Source organism: Crocodylus siamensis, chromosome 4, assembly GCF_052110815.1.
Source record: "Crocodylus siamensis isolate JL-2025a chromosome 4, ASM5211081v1, whole genome shotgun sequence".
In the NCBI taxonomy this organism is placed as follows: domain Eukaryota; kingdom Metazoa; phylum Chordata; order Crocodylia; family Crocodylidae; genus Crocodylus; species Crocodylus siamensis.
Genome location: NC_143398.1, coordinates 35,178,645 through 35,201,239, shown reverse-complemented (window position 1 = coordinate 35,201,239; position 22,595 = coordinate 35,178,645). Strand labels below are relative to the sequence as shown.

General features: G+C 43.2%; 1 protein-coding gene across 1 annotated transcript; it reads right to left on the bottom strand.

Moving 5' to 3' along the window:
* Positions 1-14,989: 14,989 nt before the first annotated feature.
* LOC149865623 (uncharacterized) lies at positions 14,990-22,211 on the bottom strand. Its single transcript, XM_090041112.1, has 2 exons — positions 22,073-22,211; positions 14,990-15,586 (listed from the first exon to the last, which is right to left on the bottom strand). Exons 1-2 carry the CDS (start codon positions 22,145-22,147, stop codon positions 15,131-15,133), a joined length of 531 nt encoding a protein of 176 aa, XP_089897238.1. The 5' UTR covers positions 22,148-22,211; the 3' UTR covers positions 14,990-15,130.
* Between the last annotated feature and the right edge of the window lie 384 nt (positions 22,212-22,595).

Below are 22,595 nucleotides of genomic sequence, written 5' to 3'. Positions count from 1 at the left end.
CTACTATGTTTGGGTCTGAACGGGCTATTCTGAGGGTGAGTTCCTCCTGCTAATTCCCCATACTAGGAGCATTGGTATATAGGCATTTAAGGCCCTGCCTAACTGTGTGTGCCACCCCCCGATTTGGGAGACTGTTTGGACCTCTGTTTCTTACCTGTGCACTCCTTGCATTTGTTACCTGTCTTGCTCGGGTGGTGTCTCCTCGTCTTCCTGTGGCCCCCTCCCCCGGCGATGCTAGTTTAAAGCTCGCCATACAAGATCAGCCAACCTGGAAGAGAAGACATGCTTGCCTTTAGGAGAGAGGTCAAGCCCATCCCACTCCAGCAAGCCCCCTGCCCAAAAGCATGGGTCATTATCTAAGAACCCCAGGTCTGCGTAAGCGCCGGTTAACCTCGCCAATGCAGGCCTCGTGTTGCCATCCACCCCTACTGACTGGAAGAAGAGAGGAGAATACCACCTGCACCCCCGTCTCCTTAAGTTTGTCCACCAGAGCCTTGAAATCCTTCATAATGCAGTCAGGGTTGCCCCTGGCCACATCATTTGTCCCCACGTGAATGATAACCATGGGGTACTGGTCTGCAGGTCGGATGTAGCCCGGGATCCTCTCCGTGATATCTCTAACCTGAGTCCTAGGCATGAAGCAGACCTCCTGCGTCATGGGGACAGGCCAACAGATGGGACCTTCCAGTCCTCGAAGGGATGGAGTCTGTAATGACGAGGACCCGGCGTTTCTTCCTGCTGGTGTTTGCTCTCTGCCCATTCTTTGTCATGTGGGGAGTGGCATCGTCCCCGCCAGAGCCAATTTTACTGTCTTTCTCTATCACAGCTGCCAGGGCATCGAACCTGTTCCCCAGGTGAACCTGGGCAGTTTCTACCACTCTAGGCCTAGCAGCTCTGGATTTGGACACCTTCTGCCACTCCTGCGTTGGATGCTTCTCCTGTGGGGGCTGTATGGTGGGCGACCGGGCCTGGAGAGAACATAAATAGGGATCAATTTCATCTTCTGCATCCCTGATCCCCCTCAGCCTGCTGACCTCAGCCTGGAGCTCCCTCACCTGCTTCTCCAGGGCCCTAAGTAGTGCACAGGAGGGGCCGGCAAGGGGACCACCAGGCCCCACCCTCCCCAGGACCCCACCGAGCCCCCCCACAGATGGGGGCAAGGGGACACTGACCCCACCATGTGCTCCATCTGGATGGAGGCCTCAGAAGAGCCCATGGCAGGTGGCTGCGCCCGGGCAGCCCCTGGCAGCTGCGCTTCGCGTCTGCACCATGTCTACAGAGCTGCGCCTGCTGCTTTTGCTCACTGGAGGTGCCGCTGTGGGCAGGTATCATGCGCCTGCCTTACGTGAATGCCAGCGCAAACACTGGTGCGCCCTTACAGAGCGTGCCTATTTGTGTGCACTGTTCGTGCATGCTGCCTGCGCACAGCTCTGCCTCACTTACCTTAGGGGGAAATCAGCTGTTGCTGCCCCCGCTGCTGTCTCCTCTGCAGCTGCTGGCTTTGCTGCTGTGGTAAGGTGGGTACACGTATGTTACACGTGCACCCTGCTCCCTCCGCTCCTGCTTCCCTCCGCTCCTGTAAGTAGCCTGTCAAACCATGTGCATGTCATCTGCACTGCCTATCAGGTGAGTCTGCCTATGTAAAAATTCAATACCATTTCCAGCTAGAAAACATATCTAGTATTATTGCTGTATCTTATTTTCATTACTTAGTGAGAAAATTTTTTACGATGACAAGTATAGTATCTTTAAATCAGAGTATGGCTCTAAATTAGCTAATATAGCTCTAAAATGGGGAATTAGTTCTTTATGCAAAATGTTAGAGTTATTAATGTTTATATTGCATAAATATAAAATAATAAATAGAAATCATCATAGCAGAGTGGTCGGCACGAGCACCAATTAGTCACCACGTTGTCTCTTACCCTGCAGTCAGTCCAACAGGATTTAATGGCCATGCTGTTATTGTGCACTTCTCAACCATTTTGGAACTGGACAGGCTCATAGCTATACCAATGGGGCCTTTGCAATGACAACAAATGTTCTTGTGAACAAGTTCAAACCATGTCCTGCATTGTTGACTTGTGTCCATTTACTATGCTACTTGGTGGCCTTCAAGCTCGTCATGCTGGTGATGATATTATCTTAAGATGGCTGAAATATTATGCCAAAACTGCATACGCTAAATAAATCACAGCATAGGTTAAATCAATGGATTACTGGTATATCTCATTTTCATTATTTTTAATACGCTTGTGTTGGAATAGGAAGGAAGGAAAGAAAGCAAGCAAAATAGAAGCCTAAAATTGTGTATATGTCTTAGTTAGTTCTTCCTAGTATTTTTACATACAAAGAAACATTTTGAGCATTCAGTTGTTGTTGCATCTGCGCTGTGCTACCAGCAAGACATCTGTAGTGCTTGTATTTAACAAGTTACAGTAAATTTCTTTTTACAGCTTTTGAGGAAATTGCACTGATGTAGCTCAGCAAGAACATGTGCCAATAAGAGAACAGAAAGCAACAAGGAGGGCGTAACAAAAACATCTCTGAGATACTTGCCATGCACATGCATCTTGATGAACATAAAAAAAATCTGTGTCTTAGTAGGTACCTCTACACGTGCATTAATTTACATTAAATTGAGTACTTCTGGGCATTTTTACACATGCTTCATGGGAGGAGGGGGCTGCTTGAACTAGAGTGGCTCCAAGAGCCACTCCAATTAAAGCTCCCAGAGTGTCTTGTATCAGTGTCCCCATGCTTCAAAATGGTGGCAGGGGCACTTTGTGTAAAGTTTATCAAATTAACTTTAGATAAACTGCCCCCACCACCATTTTGGAGCGTGGGGAGGCTGATATACAAGACAGAAGCTGGCTGGAGTGCAGTATTACATGCTCCAGCAGACTTGATTAATTGAGTCTGCTCCAACGTGCTGTAATTACAATGTGCTGGAGCAGCCTCTGGAGGGTGCCTGTACACAAGCGCAATGTGAGGTACTAAATAAATGGGCATTAGGCTGCACTACTGTGCAGTAGTGAAACATATGCTTTTTAAGTAATGCCAAACGCATAGTAGCCAATCTACTGTGCGTTAGTGTTTTAGCATGGATTTTTACGTGCTGCTTTAATGTGCAGTAGAATAGGCTACTGAGCATTAAAGCACACATGTAGATGCGCCCAGTGAGTTACAAAGCAACTGAGCAAACAAGGATGTTTTCATGGTAAATTCTGATTAATGAGATTATTATTATCATTATTATTATTCTGCTAATGTGTTTAACAGGCATAAAAATAAGTCTCTGAGTTGAGGCAAAAAGTATAGTCTTCAAGGAACGTAAAATCTTAAGGTTTGATGCAGTAAGATGGTAGACAGGGTTTGAGAGGGAGCAACACAGCCTTGCTACTTGAAATTGGAATTAAAGAGTTGTTGGGACTGTCTTAAGATTTCAGTTAATTGAAAACTGCTTTTGGTGAATTAAACACTCCAGAAATTATTAGGAATGTGATTTTCTGGTTTAAAAAAAGTCAAAGGAAATGGAACTCTGAGAAGGAGGAATAATTTTGAAAATGCTTTCCCACTTTTTGATCAGCTATATTCTGTACCTTCTGATAGTAACAAATAAGGATATAACATGGTTCTGTTTACTGACTCCAGGCTAGATCTACAAAGGAGTATAGGTACTGCAGTACCAAGCTTTTAGACAGTTTGTGGAATTCACAGCCCTGAGTTAGGCACCTGTTTTCCCTATACAATGCATGAGGAAAGAGAGGCACCTAAGAATGGGATCCACAAAAGTTAATATGGTAAGGGGAAGCTTTTTGTTTAGGTGTCTTAACTGATGCCCTGCAAACAGATTTATTTAGGCACCTACATTCAAGCCATAGGGAGGTGCCGTCATCTACTCAGGATAACAGCCCTGTACTCTATGCTGGAGTTAATTACCTAAACCTGTCTCTTCTGCCAAAACACAGCTACCAAAGGAGAAAACTTCATTTTCATCCAATTGCTCAATGGTTAGCATTAAGGATTTTGGAGACATGGTTTAACAGGGGACCCCTAGTCCCTTCTACTTGAGGGAGAAGAGCAGTGTTGCAGAGGGCGGGTTAGGGAATGCAGCTTGCAGAAAGAGGAACTGCAGGGCTCCAAGCAGCTAACAAGAGGATGGAGTGCCCTTGTTGCTGAAAGAAATAATTGGCAGTACCCTGTTTTCCTAGGTAGTCTGGTCAGGTAATTAAAAGGGTTGGGGTGGGTGTTGGTCAAGAGCTATAGAGCCTGAACCTAGGGTTGGAGGCTCAACCTAGCCCAGATCCCCTTGGGTGCAAGTTGTCCAGGAAAAGGGCCATACAGCTCAGCCTGCAGGCAGGGGAATGTGAGGCTGCTGATTTAAGATGAGTAGTAGCACCTGAGTTTGGCTGCCAGAAGGCCAGGTCAGCTGACCAGAAAGATGATGACAAAGGGTCATAGAAGCCTGAGTCTGGGGGTTCAGATGGGCTCTGCTGAATGCATCTGAAAGTAAAGAGATTTGTCTTCATAGTTGTTTACTTCTGGTGTTCCTGGTCTGGTGGGGTACCTGGGAATTGCTCTGTGTCTAAAAAGTCCTGTTGGAGCCCTGCAAGGCTCCAGGATTTTGTGGGCTGTGGCGGCTGGAGCTGAGACAAAAGCAGGGGTCCAGAGAATGGGTGAAACCTGCTAGAACCAGGGCAAAGGAGAAAGGGTAAATGGTTTTCTGGTGAGTTGACCTTCAGGCAGGCCTAGGAGCCCAGGGAAAGCTTGGAGTGAGGGACAGCTTGCAAGGGCCAAGAACCTAGTGGGCTGTCACCCAGGCAGGTGAGGTAAAGTCCTGTGAGGCATGGGCACCTTTATGGAAGAGGCTGGAGGCCATGATTACAGCTCCCTCGGCAATTTAGGGCTGTTAGGACTGTGATCAGGGCTAGAGTATTTGGTATGTGGGGCTAGGGCTCAAGGCACTTAGGCAGGACCAGTAAGCCTAGAGCCAAGAGTAGGAGCAAGTCCTTGCTCAGTCAGGATTGGACTAGAGCTTGATGGTCAGGGTTGAGGGGAGCACCCAAGATTTACTCTGGTCTTTGAGAGCAGCCTCCGTCATTCACATTCATTGAGCATCAAGGCATGGCAGGAAGGCACAAGGCAGTGGCCCCAGAGACTACTGCAGACAGGACAGGATTGGCCTGACCTCTAGAGGGTATCACAGCTGTCCTCTGGAGGTGGACCCCATCACACATGGATTCAATTCTTTGTATTTTTGAGGGGACCTAAATGCACACTTCCGAAGAAAATAGTTTAACCATTAGGGACTTGAGTATTCTGTGCCAAGTGGCTCTTAGTCATTCCTCTTGGAATGGTTTCGTTTTGTATAAATACTTAAATATACACTGGGTCAGGGAGATGGAGGGGAGGATAGAAGGAGGGGGAAGAGAGAAACTACTTACCAGTGGTTAAGGAACTCACCTGGGAAGTGGGGATCTGCATGACAGATCCTGCTCCAGACAGTTAATGCTGAACATAAATTGTTTAAACATATTTCCCCTCTCCCACATGAATGACCTAAAAACAGTAGACTGTCAAATCATTCCCTACCTGCCTTGGGGATTATTTATGTATTTATGCAGAGTTGAATAGATTCAATAGGAGAAACTGGATGGTGTCCTAATACTGCACTCGGAATATCTCATAGCTTGGTAGCTGGTGCAGTTTTTCAGGAGATGTGGATTAAAGTCTTCAGGGCAAAGTGAAGTGATTGTCTTGGGTGAGTCTTCTAACCACTGGGGGCATTTTTTACACATGCTCTGCGAGGTGTGTGGGTGTGTGTGTGGGGGGGGAGGGATGTTTTAATTTGTGAGCTGTGCTAATTAAAACTGCCTGAGCACCATGTGTATCAGCATCCCCATGACGAAAAATGGTGCTGGGCACTTGGAACTAAAGCTCATCAAACAAGCTACAGTTCAAAGCACCCTGCCTCCATTTTTCAGCACAAGGGTGTCTGATACATGTGACGTTAGAGTCTGCTGGAGCACGGTAATTTCTGTGCTCCAGCAGACTTGATGAATCGAGTCTGCTTCAACTTGCTAGATTTCCAGCTCATCAGAGTAGGCTCCCTGAATATGTTGGCATGGGACATTGGCAGTTTTGTGGGGGGGGAGTAATTCTCCTTCCAGCCATGTTCTGTACAGGGCCCAATTAAGCAGGGATACTCTGTAAACACCTACTGAATTGGGCCTGAGAAACAATATCGGTGAAAGAACTTTGTGACTCCCCATGGGGCTAGGTGACTAACTTAGTGCAGTCAGGGCTACGATGCTTCTAGGCAAGTCCAGAAGTAGTGGTGGAAACTTAGGCACATGTGAATTTTAGGTGGCTCCTGGGTGAGTTGACAGGTAACACTGTGCTTTGAGAATATAAATTTTGGCATATACATACCTATAGTGACAGCCGGGCAGTACTTAAAATATATCTATGCTGTAGTCACCGAAGCTAAGCAGGGTAAATTAACCTTCATTGAGCTTCATGCTGCTGTGGCTACCCCAGCTACCTACTGTAGTTTAAAGCTACCTTTACACTGCAGTCATTGCTGTGACTGCAGTATTAGATATACCCTGAGACGTGGTGCCCAAGTCCTTTTGATGATCTTGCTTTTATGCCTGCGTCATTACTCTGAGGTTTGTGTCTGCTTGTGGACCAATAATGTGACCAAGATGTCATGTAACAGTTTATGGTAGCTATTTTATTATTGCAGGCACTGACAGTTCAGCTATAATTAACACCCCGGTCCTGACCACCTTCAGCTTCAGTTAAAGTCTATAATGCTTGAGGTTTCTTGCAGGCATTTGCAAAAAGCATTTCAATTCTTGTAGGACCAGGTCCTAAGATTTCTTTTTAAGTATTTCCATTATAACTCACTGTTTTCCTTCAGCATGTAAATCTCCAGCTAAAACGTAGTTTCTAACAGAAGGGGCTTTGCTGTTGAAAATCTGAGCAAATGTGTTTAGTTAATTTTAAATTCATCGAGGATTTGAAAAAGAGAGGTCTGCTATTACTTTTACTTCCAAAGCTCTGCAAATAATGATTATTGCAGGTAATTGAATTATTGCAAATAATGATTATCATCCCCTTTTTGGATGATTTTGATGGTGGGGTGGTGGGGAGCAGGGAAGGTTATTCAGAATTTCACTAGAAAGAGCAAAGTGAATTCAGCTTCTGGAAAACTAACCTAAATCTCTTGGAAAAATAGAGCCAGTTATGGTCGTTCATTTTGGACTTTATTTTGGACCTGATCCTTAACAAATCAAATCTCTGTAGGAAAACATGTATGTATTTGATTTTAAAAAATCTTCCTAGGAAGATGATGCAACGGGGACTGCCTGATCCTTTCCTCTGCCCAATATCATATTTTACATGATGTTGCTGGACATATGAGTTGTGATGAAGCCCACTAACAACAGCTATGTCCTAAATACTACATTAACGTGCAAGAAAGGCAGTGGGTATAGAGAGTTACACTTACTGCAGTACAAGTATCAGACAAGTGATTCTCAACTGGGATATTCAAGATGCCATTAAGGGTTCCACACTGCCTAGCCCATGTGAGAGGAAGTAAGTGCTCTTCTTCTACCACCTGGTTGTTCTACACATGTACCAACTATCTCAGTAGCACCTATGGTGGCTCCTCTGGGAACTGCCACTACTGTTGCCTTTCTCTGTCCCCAGCAGCTCCCACACTCCCAGTAGTATGTTCTATGCTGGCAGGCAGGTGGGTGGACATGAGGCCAGAACCAAACTTTGCAGCCTGACTTGTTCCCTCTGTTTTTCCCTTGCTCCCAAGATTGACAAGAAGGGTCAGGGTTAGTCATTGGCATGTGACACTCCTCAGGAGCAGCATTGATGATAGGGGACACCCTTGTTATTTTGGGTCCAGACCAGGGACAGATAGTGGAAAGACCAGGACACATCAGGGTTATGTCCTGCCCCTGTTGCCCTCACCTCACCTGGCACCAGCTAGACCAGTGGTTATTAAAATTTTTAGCCTCAAGACAATCCTCCATATCTTTTCTGAATTTAGATTATGGCTCAGTGATTCTCTGCTGGGGTACCTCAGACTTCAGAAAAGTTATGGGGGGGGGATGATTTGAGAGTAAAAATGTACCACTGTACTAGACTCCCCAGTAGTGACAAAGTAGTGACAAAGTGGGTAGAAGTAGCTGCTGCTACTTCTCTCCCCTCCCCCCCCCCCAAAAAAAAATAGGTCACTCACTCCTCTTATGTTTTTGGATGTTTCAAAGGGCTGGATGGCCATGTTAAGCTGAAGACAGGTGGAAATCAGGGTAGGGATGAACGTTACAGATGAACTTGTTCAGAGGTATGAGCTTTTATAATCAATAGTCTACTTAAGTGCCACCCTACATTGCCTATCTTTTATTATTTCAAGGGCTATTCCTTCCGTATGTGTGAGACTGCATTTCAGTCCCATCAGTGGACTGTGTGAAGGCCTGTTAAAAGGCCATACACATTTTATGGGGTCTGCTGTAGGAAATCTGTGTCAGACCCAAATAAATCAGTAGAAAAGACATCTGGGAGATAGGATTTGTATTCAAATGTCTCCAGGGACTCTTATGCTGTGCAAAGTTCCTTGGATATCCCAATACCATATCTCTTGCAGACTGCAGGCAAGAGAGATACCTGTGGAGGGACTGAGTGGCAGCCTTGTTACCTACTCGTGAACAGGAAGAGTAAATAATTCCCTAAGGCCAGGCTAGTAAAAAAATCCTAGTGCATTGCCAGAAGCTTAGAGACAGAGACGTATGAGGAGCTATAAAGAGCTAATTACCAGCAGATAGTCATTCTTATTAATGATTGCACCTCAGAAAAAATATCCAAGGTAAAGTAGAAGAGTGTTTTAATACCTTTCATGTTCATTTCCTTTTTTTGAAAAAAGGGGCTTTTGGAAAGAAAATATGACTGTAACTGTTTATCTCTATATTTTATTCCTCATTAGCTGCATATGAATGATATACAAATAGATAAGCATGGAGCATGCAGCATGAATTTTAACATTTCAAAGAGGTTTTCTCATCATTATGGGAGGGATCGCTCACACATCTGCTTCTCCAAATCCTTCAGAGTGAAGATCTGTAAGAATTCAACTAGTAGCTTTCAGTTTTTGACACAGACTGCCTTTATGGTGCTGAATTGAAGGAGGTTAAGTGCCTGTAATGGATCCCTCTGAGAAACAGTATAATTGGTATGGCACAGGTCCACTCTCTTTCCATTGCCTGTAGGGTAACTATTACCTTTTAGATTTCCTTCAAGATGAAAGGACTTTGGCTGACAGATGGTCTACACATGGAATGCATCGTTATAAGAAAAATCTCTATGGAGAGGAGAATTTTCAGTTCATTTAGTGCCTCAGATATTGCCTATGATATGTCTAGAGAGTTATACACATACTTTTTAGCTACTATCGTTTCTTTCTTTATTCCCTCTGTGGAGATGGGAAAGGAGCAGAATTGTCTCCACAAACTCGGTCAGTCTTCCTGCTGGGAGATCACTGGGTCTTGTTTCTTGCTCGCTATTCAGTCTGTTAAAGGATCAGCTACAGTGCTGTCCTTTTTCAGCATAGGCTTTTATTGCTTGACTTTACGGCCAGGTATTATTAAATATGCAGTAAGGCAGCTATGGTATTATGTAGAGACAGCACCCACTCTTCCACTAAGAAGCATCAAATACTTTCCCATCATTTGTCTTTCTTTATAGGTTCACCCATTCTTTGCTGTCATCCGGGTGGCCTCTCCCCTGTTATATTTGCTCCTCCTTTGATCTGTGCTTACTTTCTCATTCATCCACTGTTTTTCCTGCATTCTTTTATCTCCAGTTGTCATTCACCTGTTCCCCTCTATTTCTTTGTCTCTTTCCAGTCTACTCCTGTCTTGTTCTCCTGTCCCTTTCCTTGGGAATCTCCTTCTTTGCTTCCTCTCTTGAAATCATCTTTTTCTTCTCTTTTGGCTTTATGGAAGAACCCATGCTTTTCAGCTGCCTCTACCCTCGTGGGATTCCTTCCTAGTGGTTTTTATCTTTCCCTAACTCTACCTTCAGATTCCTTCTGCACTCCCTTTCACAAGCCTGCTGTGCTAGAGAAGAGGCTGAGAGAGGATTTGTCCCTTCCTCTGTCTTCCATGTTACTCCTCTCTCATCTACATTGTCTGCTGGTGGTTGCTGCTGCTTTTGAAGTTTTGAGGGGGGCAAAGCCAAACTTGCTTTTTCCCATCTGCTAGTACTTGGCTCATGTGATACATCTAGTATGCTGAACACTGTCAATGAGCTCATTTAGTCCACCACCTTGTCTCTACAGTTTAGTCTCAGTCAAATCAAATATACTTCTATAGAATGGATAGCATTTCCCTTCATTGCACATCTAGGGCTGTACTTCTAACTGACATCACTTTGTAATCTGTACATCATCAGGTTATAGATGATGTAGCAGTAAGAATAGAATCTGGATGTGGTCATAGTTAGTTTGCATTGCTGACAGTGCTTTATATGATTCTATTACAAGTATATCCATGCCCAAATGGTTTAATAGAAATATTCTAAAAAAGAATTTGAAATGGATATGGCAGGGAACTGGAGCTGATCTTAAATTATACCAAGCAAACAAATATTTAAATTCCTGGATTTATTGCAAAGGAGCCTGTGATATAAAAAGAGACTGTGAATAAGCAGGGAAGGCTTCTTAGTTTGCATTAGTGAAAAGAATAGTTTCTTCTGAAAGATCCCATTTAGGTGCTTGATTAGGTTATTGTTGGTGGATTATGTCACTGTTATGGTGTCATCTGATCTATCTCAGTTCATGAGGGTGTTTTTGGATTCAGTTAGGAAGATTTTGTTAAGATTTTGTTTTGTCATGTCAAAAACTCGAAGAGCACTTGGCATTGGAAACAACGATCACCTGCTAGTAAGTTAGCATTTAATGCGATATTAAACAAAAGGAACATAATGCTCAAAAACAAAATCTGGAATCCAGTCAGCATTACATCTTGTGATGTGCGCTGTAGAAATTCCACCACTAGGGATCTGATAATTAAAGTTGTGAACATCCAAATGACAAATAATATCCTCCATCCCTAAAAACCATTATTTTACACTGTCAATCAAGATCCTTAATGAAAAAGAAAACCGTAACAAGAAAACCGTAACAAGCAACAATCCTTTATATGTATTATCACTGTGTCCTTCACTTGAGGCTAATGCTTTTATTCATTGTTTTCTAGTAAAATAGTTGCAATCAACACTCTTCTCTGAGTGAAAAATGCAAACGCCTCTAGCTACAGGAGCAATGCCAGTGACACAGCATACAAAGGGTGAGCCATACTGCATGCCCTGGCCACCGCTGCTGCTGCACTCTGCTCCCAGCAGCTGGTCATGGCAAAACAAGGGTTGGGAACCACTGTTCTAGGGATTGCACTGCTGCTAAAATGTAGCAGAAGAGTACCCAGATCATTGTGCTTTCTGGGAATCAGTGTCCAGAGTTTCCTGAGGGGGAGGTTAGTGTGGGTGGGAGGGAGGGAGACGCAGACGTCCAAGGAAGAGGAAGATGCCATTCCTTGCAGTGGGATCCAGAGAGTTCTAATGAATGGACCTGTGTCCACTTGGTGGGAAGTGGCCAGTGGTGTCCCTCAGGGGTCTGTGCTTAGTCCAGTGCTTTTCTTTATAAATGATTTGGATGTGGGGGTGAAGAGATCACTGGCCAAATTTACCGATATCACCAAGTTATGGGGAAGCGTGGTCATGCTTGAAGATAGGCTGCGGACACAGGCAGACCTAGACAGGCTAGCAAGTTGGGCAGGTTGGAATCAAATGAAGTTCAATGTTGAGAAATGTAAAGTGCTCCACTTGGGGACAAAAAAACTCCTACACACCTACAAGCTTGGCAGTGCCAGACTGACCAGCACTGAGTATGAAAGGGACCTGGGGGTAATAATAGACCACAGTATGAACATGAGGCGGCAGTGTGATGCTGTAGCCAATCGGGCAAATATTACCCTGGCATGCATCAATCTCCAGCAAAACTAGGGAAGTGATTCTTCCACTCTGCTTGGCATTGGTGAGACCACAGCTGGAGTATTGCATCCAGTTCTGGGTGCTGCACTTCAACAAGGATGTGGTAAACCTCGAGAGAGTCCAGAGAAGAGCCACCCATATGATCAGAAACTTGCATGGCAAGCCACATGAGGAAAGGCTGAGGGACCTGGGACTTTTCAGCCTGAAAAAGAGAAGGCTGAGAGGGGACTCAGTAGCAGCTTACCACTACATCATGGGCATACAGGGCTTGGTGAACAATTGTTCACCAGGTGACCCTTGGGGAAAACTAGGGGTGTGTTTCCCTACTCCCACCCCTGGTGCCTGCTGTGGTGTTGGGAGCTTTTATGGAGCTACCTCAAGTGTGGGGGGAAGAAATGGAACCCAAACAGCAACCAGAGCTGACTGTGAACTTGGCAAGGTATCATGGATGACTTGTGGGGGGACATGAGGATGGGGGACAAGTGTCCTCCATGATTTCTGCAAAGCCGCTGGCAGGGGTCCAGGTGGCTATGCCATGCTGCTTGCCAGGTCTGGGGCTGGGACCACAGCAAGTGGCCTTCACCCAGCCACCATGCCATGCAGCAAGCCTCCCCCAGTATGGGCTCTGGTGCTGCCTCTGTCCCTGTGCACCTGCCTGCATTATTGGGCAGGGAGTGGGAAGGGAAGGGAAATCAGCAGCTGTGGTGGCTGCCGCTGCCTTGTGGACCTGATGCGTGTGCTGCTCGCCCATGCACCTGCATTGCTGGGCAGGGAGGGGCCGGGCTCTGGATCCTCCTACTTTCTTCCCCCTCTTTCCCTTCCCCGCTCTCTTTTTCCTTTTTTTCTCTCTCTTTTTCTCTTTCTTTTTTCTTCTGTTTTTCTTCTCTCCCTTTCCCCCCTTTTTTCTCTTTTCTTTCTTCTCTCATTTTTATCTTATTCTCTTATTTTCTCTCATTTTTCTCTCCCCTTCTCTTTTCTTATTTCCCTCTTGTCTTTTTTGTTCCTTTTTCTCTCTTTACCTCTTCTCTTCTTTTTTTCTTTTCACTTCTCTTTTTCTTTTGTCTACTCTTTTTCCTTCCCTCTTTCTGTTTTTCTATATTTTTATTTTTTCTGTTTTTTCATTCTTTCTCTTTTCTTTCTTTCCCTTTCTTTCCCTTTCTCTCTCTTTCCTCTCTCTCCTCTTTTTCTCTTTCTCTTTTCTTTCTTTCCCTTTCTTTCCCTTTCTCTCTCTCCTCTTTTTCTCTTTCTCTTTCTCTCTCTCATCACAGCATGCTTAACAAAAGAATACACAACATGGGTAATATATGAAGTTTTATTTATTGTCATCAAATTTAGAAATTTTAGAATACCTGGTACTTACTATAAAAAAAAAAAAAAAAAGAAAACACCTGTTTTGGGGCAGGTGAGGAGGAGTGATGCAGTTTCTGATGCCTAAAGGACTGACTAGGCACTAGGCACAAAATGCTCTGTGTACATAAGACATTGAGCTGGTTCACAGAGAACCAGTTCAAAATAGACCACTTAATTTTTCCCAGTGTGGTTTTAAAATGTTCTAGGAAGTTTAACCCTCATCCATTCTCATGAAACCGTAACTATTGTTGTTCTCATGGGGTAACTTGTTAACCCCACAGTTCAGCGTTGTTGGTCTCATGAGGTAACTTGTAACCCCACCGCATGCACAAAATGGAACCAGTAACAACAGTATAAATGTAGAAAAAACTATTTATTAAACATATAGATTGTTTGAAAGAGTATTTATGATGATTTGAACCCAAAATATTTAACTAGAACTATGAACAAAATTTAAACCTTTTTTAGAGTTTCAAAATGTAAATGAACAATTTGCTAAGTCTGCAGTTCACAATGTTTTCAAACTAACAGTTACTTCCAAAAACATTTCCTAATTGTTTTAACTAAATATTGAATTCCTAACAAAATAGCAGTGATGCACTGTGGTGCACACAAGCAAATTGCTTACAATCTTTGCATTTTTCTGGGTTTTGCAGTTGTCTGTCCTTGGACAAAATGCATAATGTTCACTCATACTTGCACAAGGTTTTACTGGGGTGCGTTGTGGCAATTTGTAATTTAGGGCAGTTATACCAGACTTGACGGACTTAGATTACATGCATCCATCATTCTTCGTTTTTTTTCCTGTCAATCAACTGTTCTCCAAGTTCCTGCAAAAAAAAAAAAAAAAAAAAAGGGGGTGCCATCTTCTTAAATGTGGTCTTTGATTCCAGTTTGCATTGTGTCCTAGCCAAATGATAAGCCTATTGATTTTTCCATCTCAGGTGGTCAGACAGATGAAGTGGTCAAGGTTATCCACCCCACCCTTGTTTTTATTGTAGTTATGGCTTTCTTTGCTCTCCACCCACAGACAGGTCATGGTGCAGGCTTGACAGTAACAGCACAACCTTGGACTTCTTTGGAACATAAGAAACTAGGGTGAGCAAAAGCAAAAATGGATGAAAAAGTTTCCCTTTTTCAATTTGCTTGTATTTTGTTTGGGATATTGGCCTTGTTTTTCTGAATTGTACCCACATAGGTCAAGTCCTGCTGTAGCAATCTTTCTGCCAGGTCAGTACTTGTGAAGAAACTGTCACCCCACAGTATGCCTTTCCATCTTGTACCAGGAATTGAACCAGTTTTTCAATGACCTAGGTACCAAGATTATCTTGGTGTAGAGCTTCTCGTTGTTTGCCCAGGTAGATGTTTCCAGACAGGGGGAATGATGTTGCTGCATCACAGCACTACCAAATTTTCAAGCCATATTTGGCAGGCTTGCTGGGCATATAATGTCTGAAGGGACAGCGACCCCTTGAACGCAATGAGCTGCTCATCAACCATCAGGTGTATTCCTGGAATATATCGCTTCCTAAGCTGCTTTACAAATTCTTCTCTGTTTCATCCAGGTTTTTCTACTCTTTTTTTCTATTTTCAGGATGGTTATCATTCTACTCTCTGAATCTTCTTGCTGCCCCCCTGTTTGTTTCTCTTATGATAACAGTTAGGATATCTTGTGAGAGAAATGGGTGGAATGTTTCCACCACTGTCTTTATTACTCTGTCTTGTTGGCCCAGCACTTTGATGGTCCATGTCCTTGGCTGTTCTCTGATGTATTAGCTGTGGACTTTTTTCCCACACTGCTATTCCTTCGTCTAAAGGTGTCATCATCTGCAATGTTTTCTGTGGGTGGTGGCAGTGGTTTTGCTCCATGTTCTGCTGTAGCAGTCCTTAGTTTTCCACAGTGGCCATGGGCTGGTCCTCTTCCCTTTCCCACTGGAAATGTTGGCATTACTTCTGCTTGTGGCACCAACTCCTCCTCATCTGAGCTGGATGAAGCTTCCATAAACACATTGTCTTCTTGCTCTGAACAATCTCCCATGTCTGGAACAAAGTCAGCATCTTTACTGCCTTGGGATAAGATTTCATCAGTGGATGTGTTGCTGTCATCCCCGATTACCTGTGCCAGACAGGCTTCAGCACTGAATATGCACTGCTTTTTTATCCTAGACTGCAGAAAAAAAGAAATAAATTGATTACTTCTGAATGCATATAAATAACAATCAAAGACAAACCTGTCCACCTATTCATAGATTTCATAGACATTAGGGCTGGAAGGGACCTCGGAAGATCATCAAGTCCAGCCCCCCACCCAAAGGGCAGGAAGTCAGCTGGGGTCATAGGATCATAGCAAGATATGCATCCAATTTGCTCTTGAAGGTGTTCAATGTAGGTGCTTGAACCACCTCCGATGGCAGGCTGTTCCAGACCTTGGGGCTCAGACAGTAAAGAAATTCTTCCTTATGTCCAGCCTGAAATGGTCTTGCAGGAGTTTATGACCATTCAACCTCGTCATCCCTTGGGGTGCTCTGGTGAACAAACGTTCCCTTCAGATATTGGTGGTCACCCCGATAAACTTATAGGAGGCCATCAGATCACCCTGAGCCAGCGCTTTTCCAGGCTAAAGAGCCCCATGGCTGTCACAGAAGCAATTCTGTCTTGCCTATGGCACTCTCTCCTCCTGGGCACAGAAGCCATGGACCAGCATCCACTCTTTGCAAGCAAGTCAAATGTGGGTGGATGCTGTTTGGAAACCACACATGCAGGGGCTTATTGAGAGCAGATAAAATGGGCATGGAGGTGTCAAGCCCTTACCATTGAAGGGGGCTTCATAGTGTATACTGTATTGCAGTAGGATGTTGTTCTGTTTCTTCTCTGCTCTCCCTTTGCTCCTTGTCCTCACTTCCAACAAGGGCAGGGCAAACTAGCTTGTATCTTATGAAAAGGGCAGGTGAGGCAGAGTTTTGCCATGAGAAAAGAAAGCAGAGGTGGATTTGGGTGTGACAAGGGGGTTTTTTTGGTTTCTTTTTGTTTGTTTGGTTTTCTTTGGCAAAGGGCAGAGTGTTTTGATGACCTTGCAGAATGCAAAGTGGTTAGCAAAAGGGGTTATCATATCTTCTGTAAAAAACAGAGTGGAGGATGGCCATCCATTAGTTGTTATGGATAGCTGAAGTGGACATGAATGAGGTGTGAATGAATGCTGACCTTTCAGATGCATGCACCCGAAGTGGCCAAACAAGTCTAGGCCTATAATTTAAACAAAGATTGCAGTGGGGTAACAAGTTACCCCAATGCATTAACATGAGCTCGGGGAAAATTATTACCCCATATGGAAAAACACATTCACACCTGGGGTAACATGTTACCCTGGGCAGTTTTTTATCCACAGAGAGCAAACCATTCATGTAAGCTGGCTGTTCTTTGGGGATATTGTGCACTGCAATGCCAGTGACAATGTTGTAAAAAGATTTTTTTAAATAATTAGTTAACTTTAAGATACTGCACAAAATATGCATCTGGGGTAGGAAATTATCCCATGGGAATGTATGAAGGTAAAACCTGTCTTAAATAGCCTGCATGCCTAGACCCCTAGGGCTTAAAATGTATTTAGAACATTCTACATTTTGTTTGGCCATGCCTACAGAGGTCTAGTTGTCAGAAATATTTGTTAATGCAAACTTATCATTGTAACAGCCATTTCTACAAATTATGAGGTTTTGGTAAAGCACTTTTCTTTGGTATGATTGATCTTTCTAAAGTAGAATCTGCCCCTTTGTGATTAAGTGCTAAAATGTGCAATCCTGCAGAAGTCAACGTGGAAGTTTTTTTTCCCTTCTGGCTCATCGTAGCACCCAGAGCTAAATTCTGGCTTTTTTCACCAGTGCACTGTAAGAGGAAGAGGAGGATGCAAGGCTTCATTTCTCATAACATGCTCTCTAATGCCTCTATGTAGGTACAGGTAGAACGTTGCCTGATGCAAGTGCTTTCATGGAGCTTGTATGGTAGCACTTTAGCAAACCCAAATCTATCTGTGCTTTTGGTCAGAAGTATGCCCAGGCCCTATGTGCTATTACAAATGTGCAGTAAGTAGAGTAGTGAGAACACAATTTCTTACCTGCAGGTATAAGAAGACCTACTCAGCATGCTCCCTGCAGGGTTTCTCACTGAGGGATTTCAGTTCTCTGAAAGGTCTGGGAATGTACTGGCTTCTAAGACAAAAAGTTTCTGAGTATTTCTTTGTGCTCGTTGCAACTCTGCAATATGTGCTGTCCAGTCAGCAGCAGTCCTTGATTATCTGTAGTTATGGATTTGGCTCATTATAGACTTTTAAGATAGTCTAATCAAAATATTCTGGCTTAAAATGTTTACTGGAGTTGAAAAACTAAAGTATGTGGTTTACCACAATTCACTAGAATTAGAACAGATAATCCAGAAACAAAGGCAGAAAAATAACAGGAAAAAGAAAAAAAGAACAAATGGAAACAAAGCAGAGATGAGCTAGTGCTACCTCTTCAGGTTTTCTTGGCAGTTTATTTCTCTACTCATCATCCTTGACCACTTGGCTATGTTACTGGTCTCCTAGGTGCTTAGGGGACTGTCAGGTCTATTTAGCTCCTCAGATTCATTGATTCCTGTCCTTTTTTTTTAGAGACACCAGGCAGATATAGATGATATTAAGGTTCTTTAGTTCTGGAAGTGCTGGCTTAAATACATTTTTAGATGATACCCAGACACTTTAAAGCCACAGCTAAAAAAAGAGTAACAAACTCTTGAGACGACTACTACTTTTTTTTAAGTGAAAAAAGTCATAGTTTCATAGTTTCTAGGGCCAGAAGGGACCTGAGCAGATCATCTAGTCCGACCCCCTGCTGTGGCAGGAAAGATTACTGGGGTCAAACAACCCCAGCAAGGTGTTCATCTAACCTCCTCTTAAAGACCTCCAGGGTAGGAGCCAGCACCACTTCTCTTGGAAGATGGTTCCAGACCCTAGCCATCCTGACAGTGAAGTAGCACCTCCTGATATCTAGCCTGAATCTACCCTCTGCCAGCTTGTGACCGTTATTCCTGGTCACTCCTGGCAGTGCTCAGGGGAACAGAGACTTCCCCAGTGCCTGCTGATCCCCCCTGACTAGTTTGTAACAGGCCACGAGATCCCCCCTCAGCCTTCTCTTTTGGAGGCTGAACAGGTTCAGGTCCCATAGCCTCTCCTCGTAGGGCCTGCCCTGCTGCCCCCCTGATCATACGAGTGGCCCTCCTCTGGACCCTCTCCATGTTGTCCACATCCCTCTTGAAGTGCGGTGCACAGAACTGGACACAATACTCCAGCTGTGGCCTGACCAGTGCCACATAGAGGGATGGTCCCTCCTTGGACCTGCTCGAGATGCATCTATGGATGCATGACAAGGTATTCCTTCCTGACTGCTTCCCCACACTGCCGGCCCATGTTCATCTCGGAGTCAATGATGACTCCAAGATCCTTTTCTGCCTCTGTGCTGACAAGAAGGGAGTTCCCCAACCTGTAGGTGTGGTGCCGGTTGTTCCTCCCCAGGTGCATCACTTTGCATTTGTCGGTGTTGAATCCCATCCTGTTCTCATCTGTCCACCCTTGTAACCTGTCTAGGTCTGACTGTAGCCTATTGCTCCCTTCTAGTGTGCCCATATCCCCCCACATCTTAGTGTCATCAGCAAATTTGAACAGGGTGCTTTTTACCCCCTCCTCCAAGTCACCTATGAAGATGTTGAACAGTGCGGGCCCGAGGACCAAGCCCTGTGGAACCCCACTGCCCACGTCCTTCCGGGTCAAAAATGACCCATCCACCACTACTCTCTGGGTACGGCCCTTCAGCCACTTGGTGACCCAATTGACTTTGTGGGTCAACACCACAGTCCCCCAGTTTCTTAATGAGAACAGGGTGAGAGACGGCGTCAAAGGCCTTCCGAAAGTCCATGAAGACTATGTCCACTGCTACCCCTGCATCTAATGATTTGGTTATCTTGGGAGACAAATCACGAAATGAAGCAAAAAAAAAAAGGGTAAAGTTTCACTGAGTTTTGTGTTGTTATATTTGTTTTAATTGGTTATTATTGTAGTCCTGGGTATGCTGCACATTTTGTTTTGGTACACTGAGTTGTTGGACAATGTACATTGGGAGTCAATTGTATGAAGACAGATTTTAAATTGTTTAGGTGGAATTACTTTACTCTTTGTTCACCTAATTAGTGGTTTACTAGCTGTATAAGTGGACTTTAGCACTTGCACATAGTTTTGTGGTTTGATTAGCCAGGCAGTGTAGATGTGTTAATTGTATGCTTATACATTGAATGTGCACAGCAGGCTGCGGCCTGACTGGGCTGGTATGCAGCTCCATATGGATACCCAGCATACAGGTGTAAATTACAGAATTATAAGCTTGACAAAATCCCATGACTAGCAGAGGGGGATGGGAGAAGGAGAGCCCTCTTATGCTTTAGCCCCAATAGTGAGTGGTTAGGGCACTTGCCCAAAAACTAAAACCTGGGTTCTACCTGCCTCTTGTTCCATCCCTCTGTCCCTCTCTGCTTTCCCACCACAGAGCTCTTAACCATGTAATGTTTTAGGCATTACTCACTCCTCTTAAGTGCTTATTTTGGGTTGTCAATTTGAGAAAGAGATGTGGGACCAGAAGGAAGAAAGTATAGCAGAAGGTGTAGCTCAGTGAGATGGTAGATGCTCCAGAAAGGCATAGCCCCTAAATACAGGCCATGGGCTTACCAATAAGGCAAAGACTTCTCCACTACTTCCTATCCAATAACTATGAGGCTCAGCAGATGATGGTGTTGGACAGAGCTGTAACTTCCAACTGCTTTTCCATGAGGAGGGGGCTAAAACCCAGGTTCCTCTGCAAGTCTCCTAACCACTCAGCTATTGGAGATGATGTGTAGAGGGGCCCACCCTCACTTTTCAGAGACTTAGGCCAGTATTCATAGTTTATCAGTCAGTGCATGCACAGTATATGCACATACTCCTTTGTGTTCATATTGGAGGTAATAGAATTGCAGGCTGTGCAGAAGAGCTAGCACTGCCACTTACACAGCTGGGTAAGTGCCATTTAAGATTGTAAAGGGTAATAATTCCACCTTAGTTTTTATTGGCAATTAATTGATGAATCCTATCTCAGACGTTGTTACTTGCTAAGTGGTTAGCAAAGCTGTTTTATCACAGCATAAACAACAGAAAATCAGGAGCCCAACCCAGCTTCTTTATCAACTATTTACTGCTTGTCTTTCCATGGCCTACCAAAAGGTTTCATTGAGTCATGTAGTTTATACTTCTGACACTATATCCAAAATATCTATGTAGAAAAGCATATTTCAGGAGGCATCATTGTTCAGTGTGGTCTCTGAAAAAATGAAATTATAGCTTGATACTGTATATAGTGAAATGTTGTGCTTTTTTTTCTATTAAAACTGCTGTCATGAAGGATGTAGTCACGCTGTTAAAGTTGCCTTCAAGTGCTCTGAGAAAATTAATCCTAAAATAAAGATCCAGTCTAATAACTGATTACATAAGCAGATGACTTATCCCCAAACTGTAGGAGATCAGTACAGAGCACACATTTGATAGGTTTTTGTAAAATCTAGGCACACCCTTAATTAAGGAATGTTTACAGATAAATTCATTGCCTGGGATAGTTACCAGGATTCAAAATCTAGTCATTAAAAATTCAACATAATATGTTGATTTAACAGTGAATAGGAGTGTAGGCAAAGTGATTAACTGGAATTAAAACACTTGGGCATCTCTAAAACAATCTAACTTTAATCTGAAAATAATACTCCTCTGATATGCTGCAAAGTGTATTTTTCTATTAGCTAACTGAAATTAGTGGGATTTATGCCATATTTTAATCGCATTCACATATCACCAACATGCAAAAGAAAAATGCCTAATGGTAACAGGTATATTATTTTTATCATAAGTTTATCCTGATTACAAAAACTTCATGGAGTACTGTTTTTTTTTCCTTTTGAAGGAACAGAATTCAAAATAAAGGGTCAAATTCTTACTGCAGATAAATACAAGACAATTTTATATAATCTAGCTGAGTACAACAATCCCACTTTAAAGTAACTTCTGTATGTGGTATCTCCAAAAGGAGATACTAGATATTCATAAATGGATAGATTACATGAAATATTTAAGTGAATATAACTTCAATAAATATTCTAGTCCCCCTTATACTTAGTAATATATGTACATACATTTATATTTATATAAATCAGTGCTTGGAGACAACTGTTATGTTGTATGCATGCATTGTAGGAAATGATCTTAGTAGTGTGAAGTGAGGCCACTGAATGTAGCTTGCTGATTTGAAGGAATAGCGTTGATTATTATAACTGGTCCCTCATGCTTTTGATGATAGCCATTATTACCTTGGAGAAGCTGAATATAGCTTCAGCTGCCTAGAGAGGGTTGAAGATTGAAATATAATTTAGAGAAATTTTACATGGGAGCTGCTCTGCTTAGCTTACTTTATTTTTGGTAAAATGTAAATGAAATGAGGGGGTAGAGCCCCCCCAAACAAAATTCATCTGAATATTCAGCAACACTTTTTCAGGTTCATGTATTAAAATACCTGGGGACATACAAAATCCTTTAAATAATATTATTTACCTTGGTGATGAAGGAACAGTTTCTTATTTTCTTATCCAGGAAACTTACTGCATCTGGTTGACTGAAATATTTCATATGTTCTTTTCTATTCGTCAAAATAGCTTAAGAACCAGTATAAACTTTGCTTCATTTATCCTTTTCATGTGCTTTTTCAAAGTAGCCTTTTCCTATTTTTCTCCATGCAACAGGAATAAGTCAACAAGGAAATATGAAGTATGCAAGATCGCAGTATTTACCAAAGTTTGCAGATCAATAAATTGTCCAGTTTTAACTTCCATGATGCAATCTAAAAGGGATTTGCTGTGCTGTATTCATGAAAAATGCTTGGCTTAGTAATCATTCTGGTATTATGTTATTTTAAATGCAAAACTTGCTGTAACTATACTATTAAAATCCATTGCAAAGAGCCTCCCATGGGTCTCTCTTGTCACTTTGACTCGTTTGTGCATAAATTTCCAGCTGTAGAGAAACAGTGTAAGTAACTATTGTCGCAAAGTAGCTGAGCAGTCCTCATGAGTCTTTT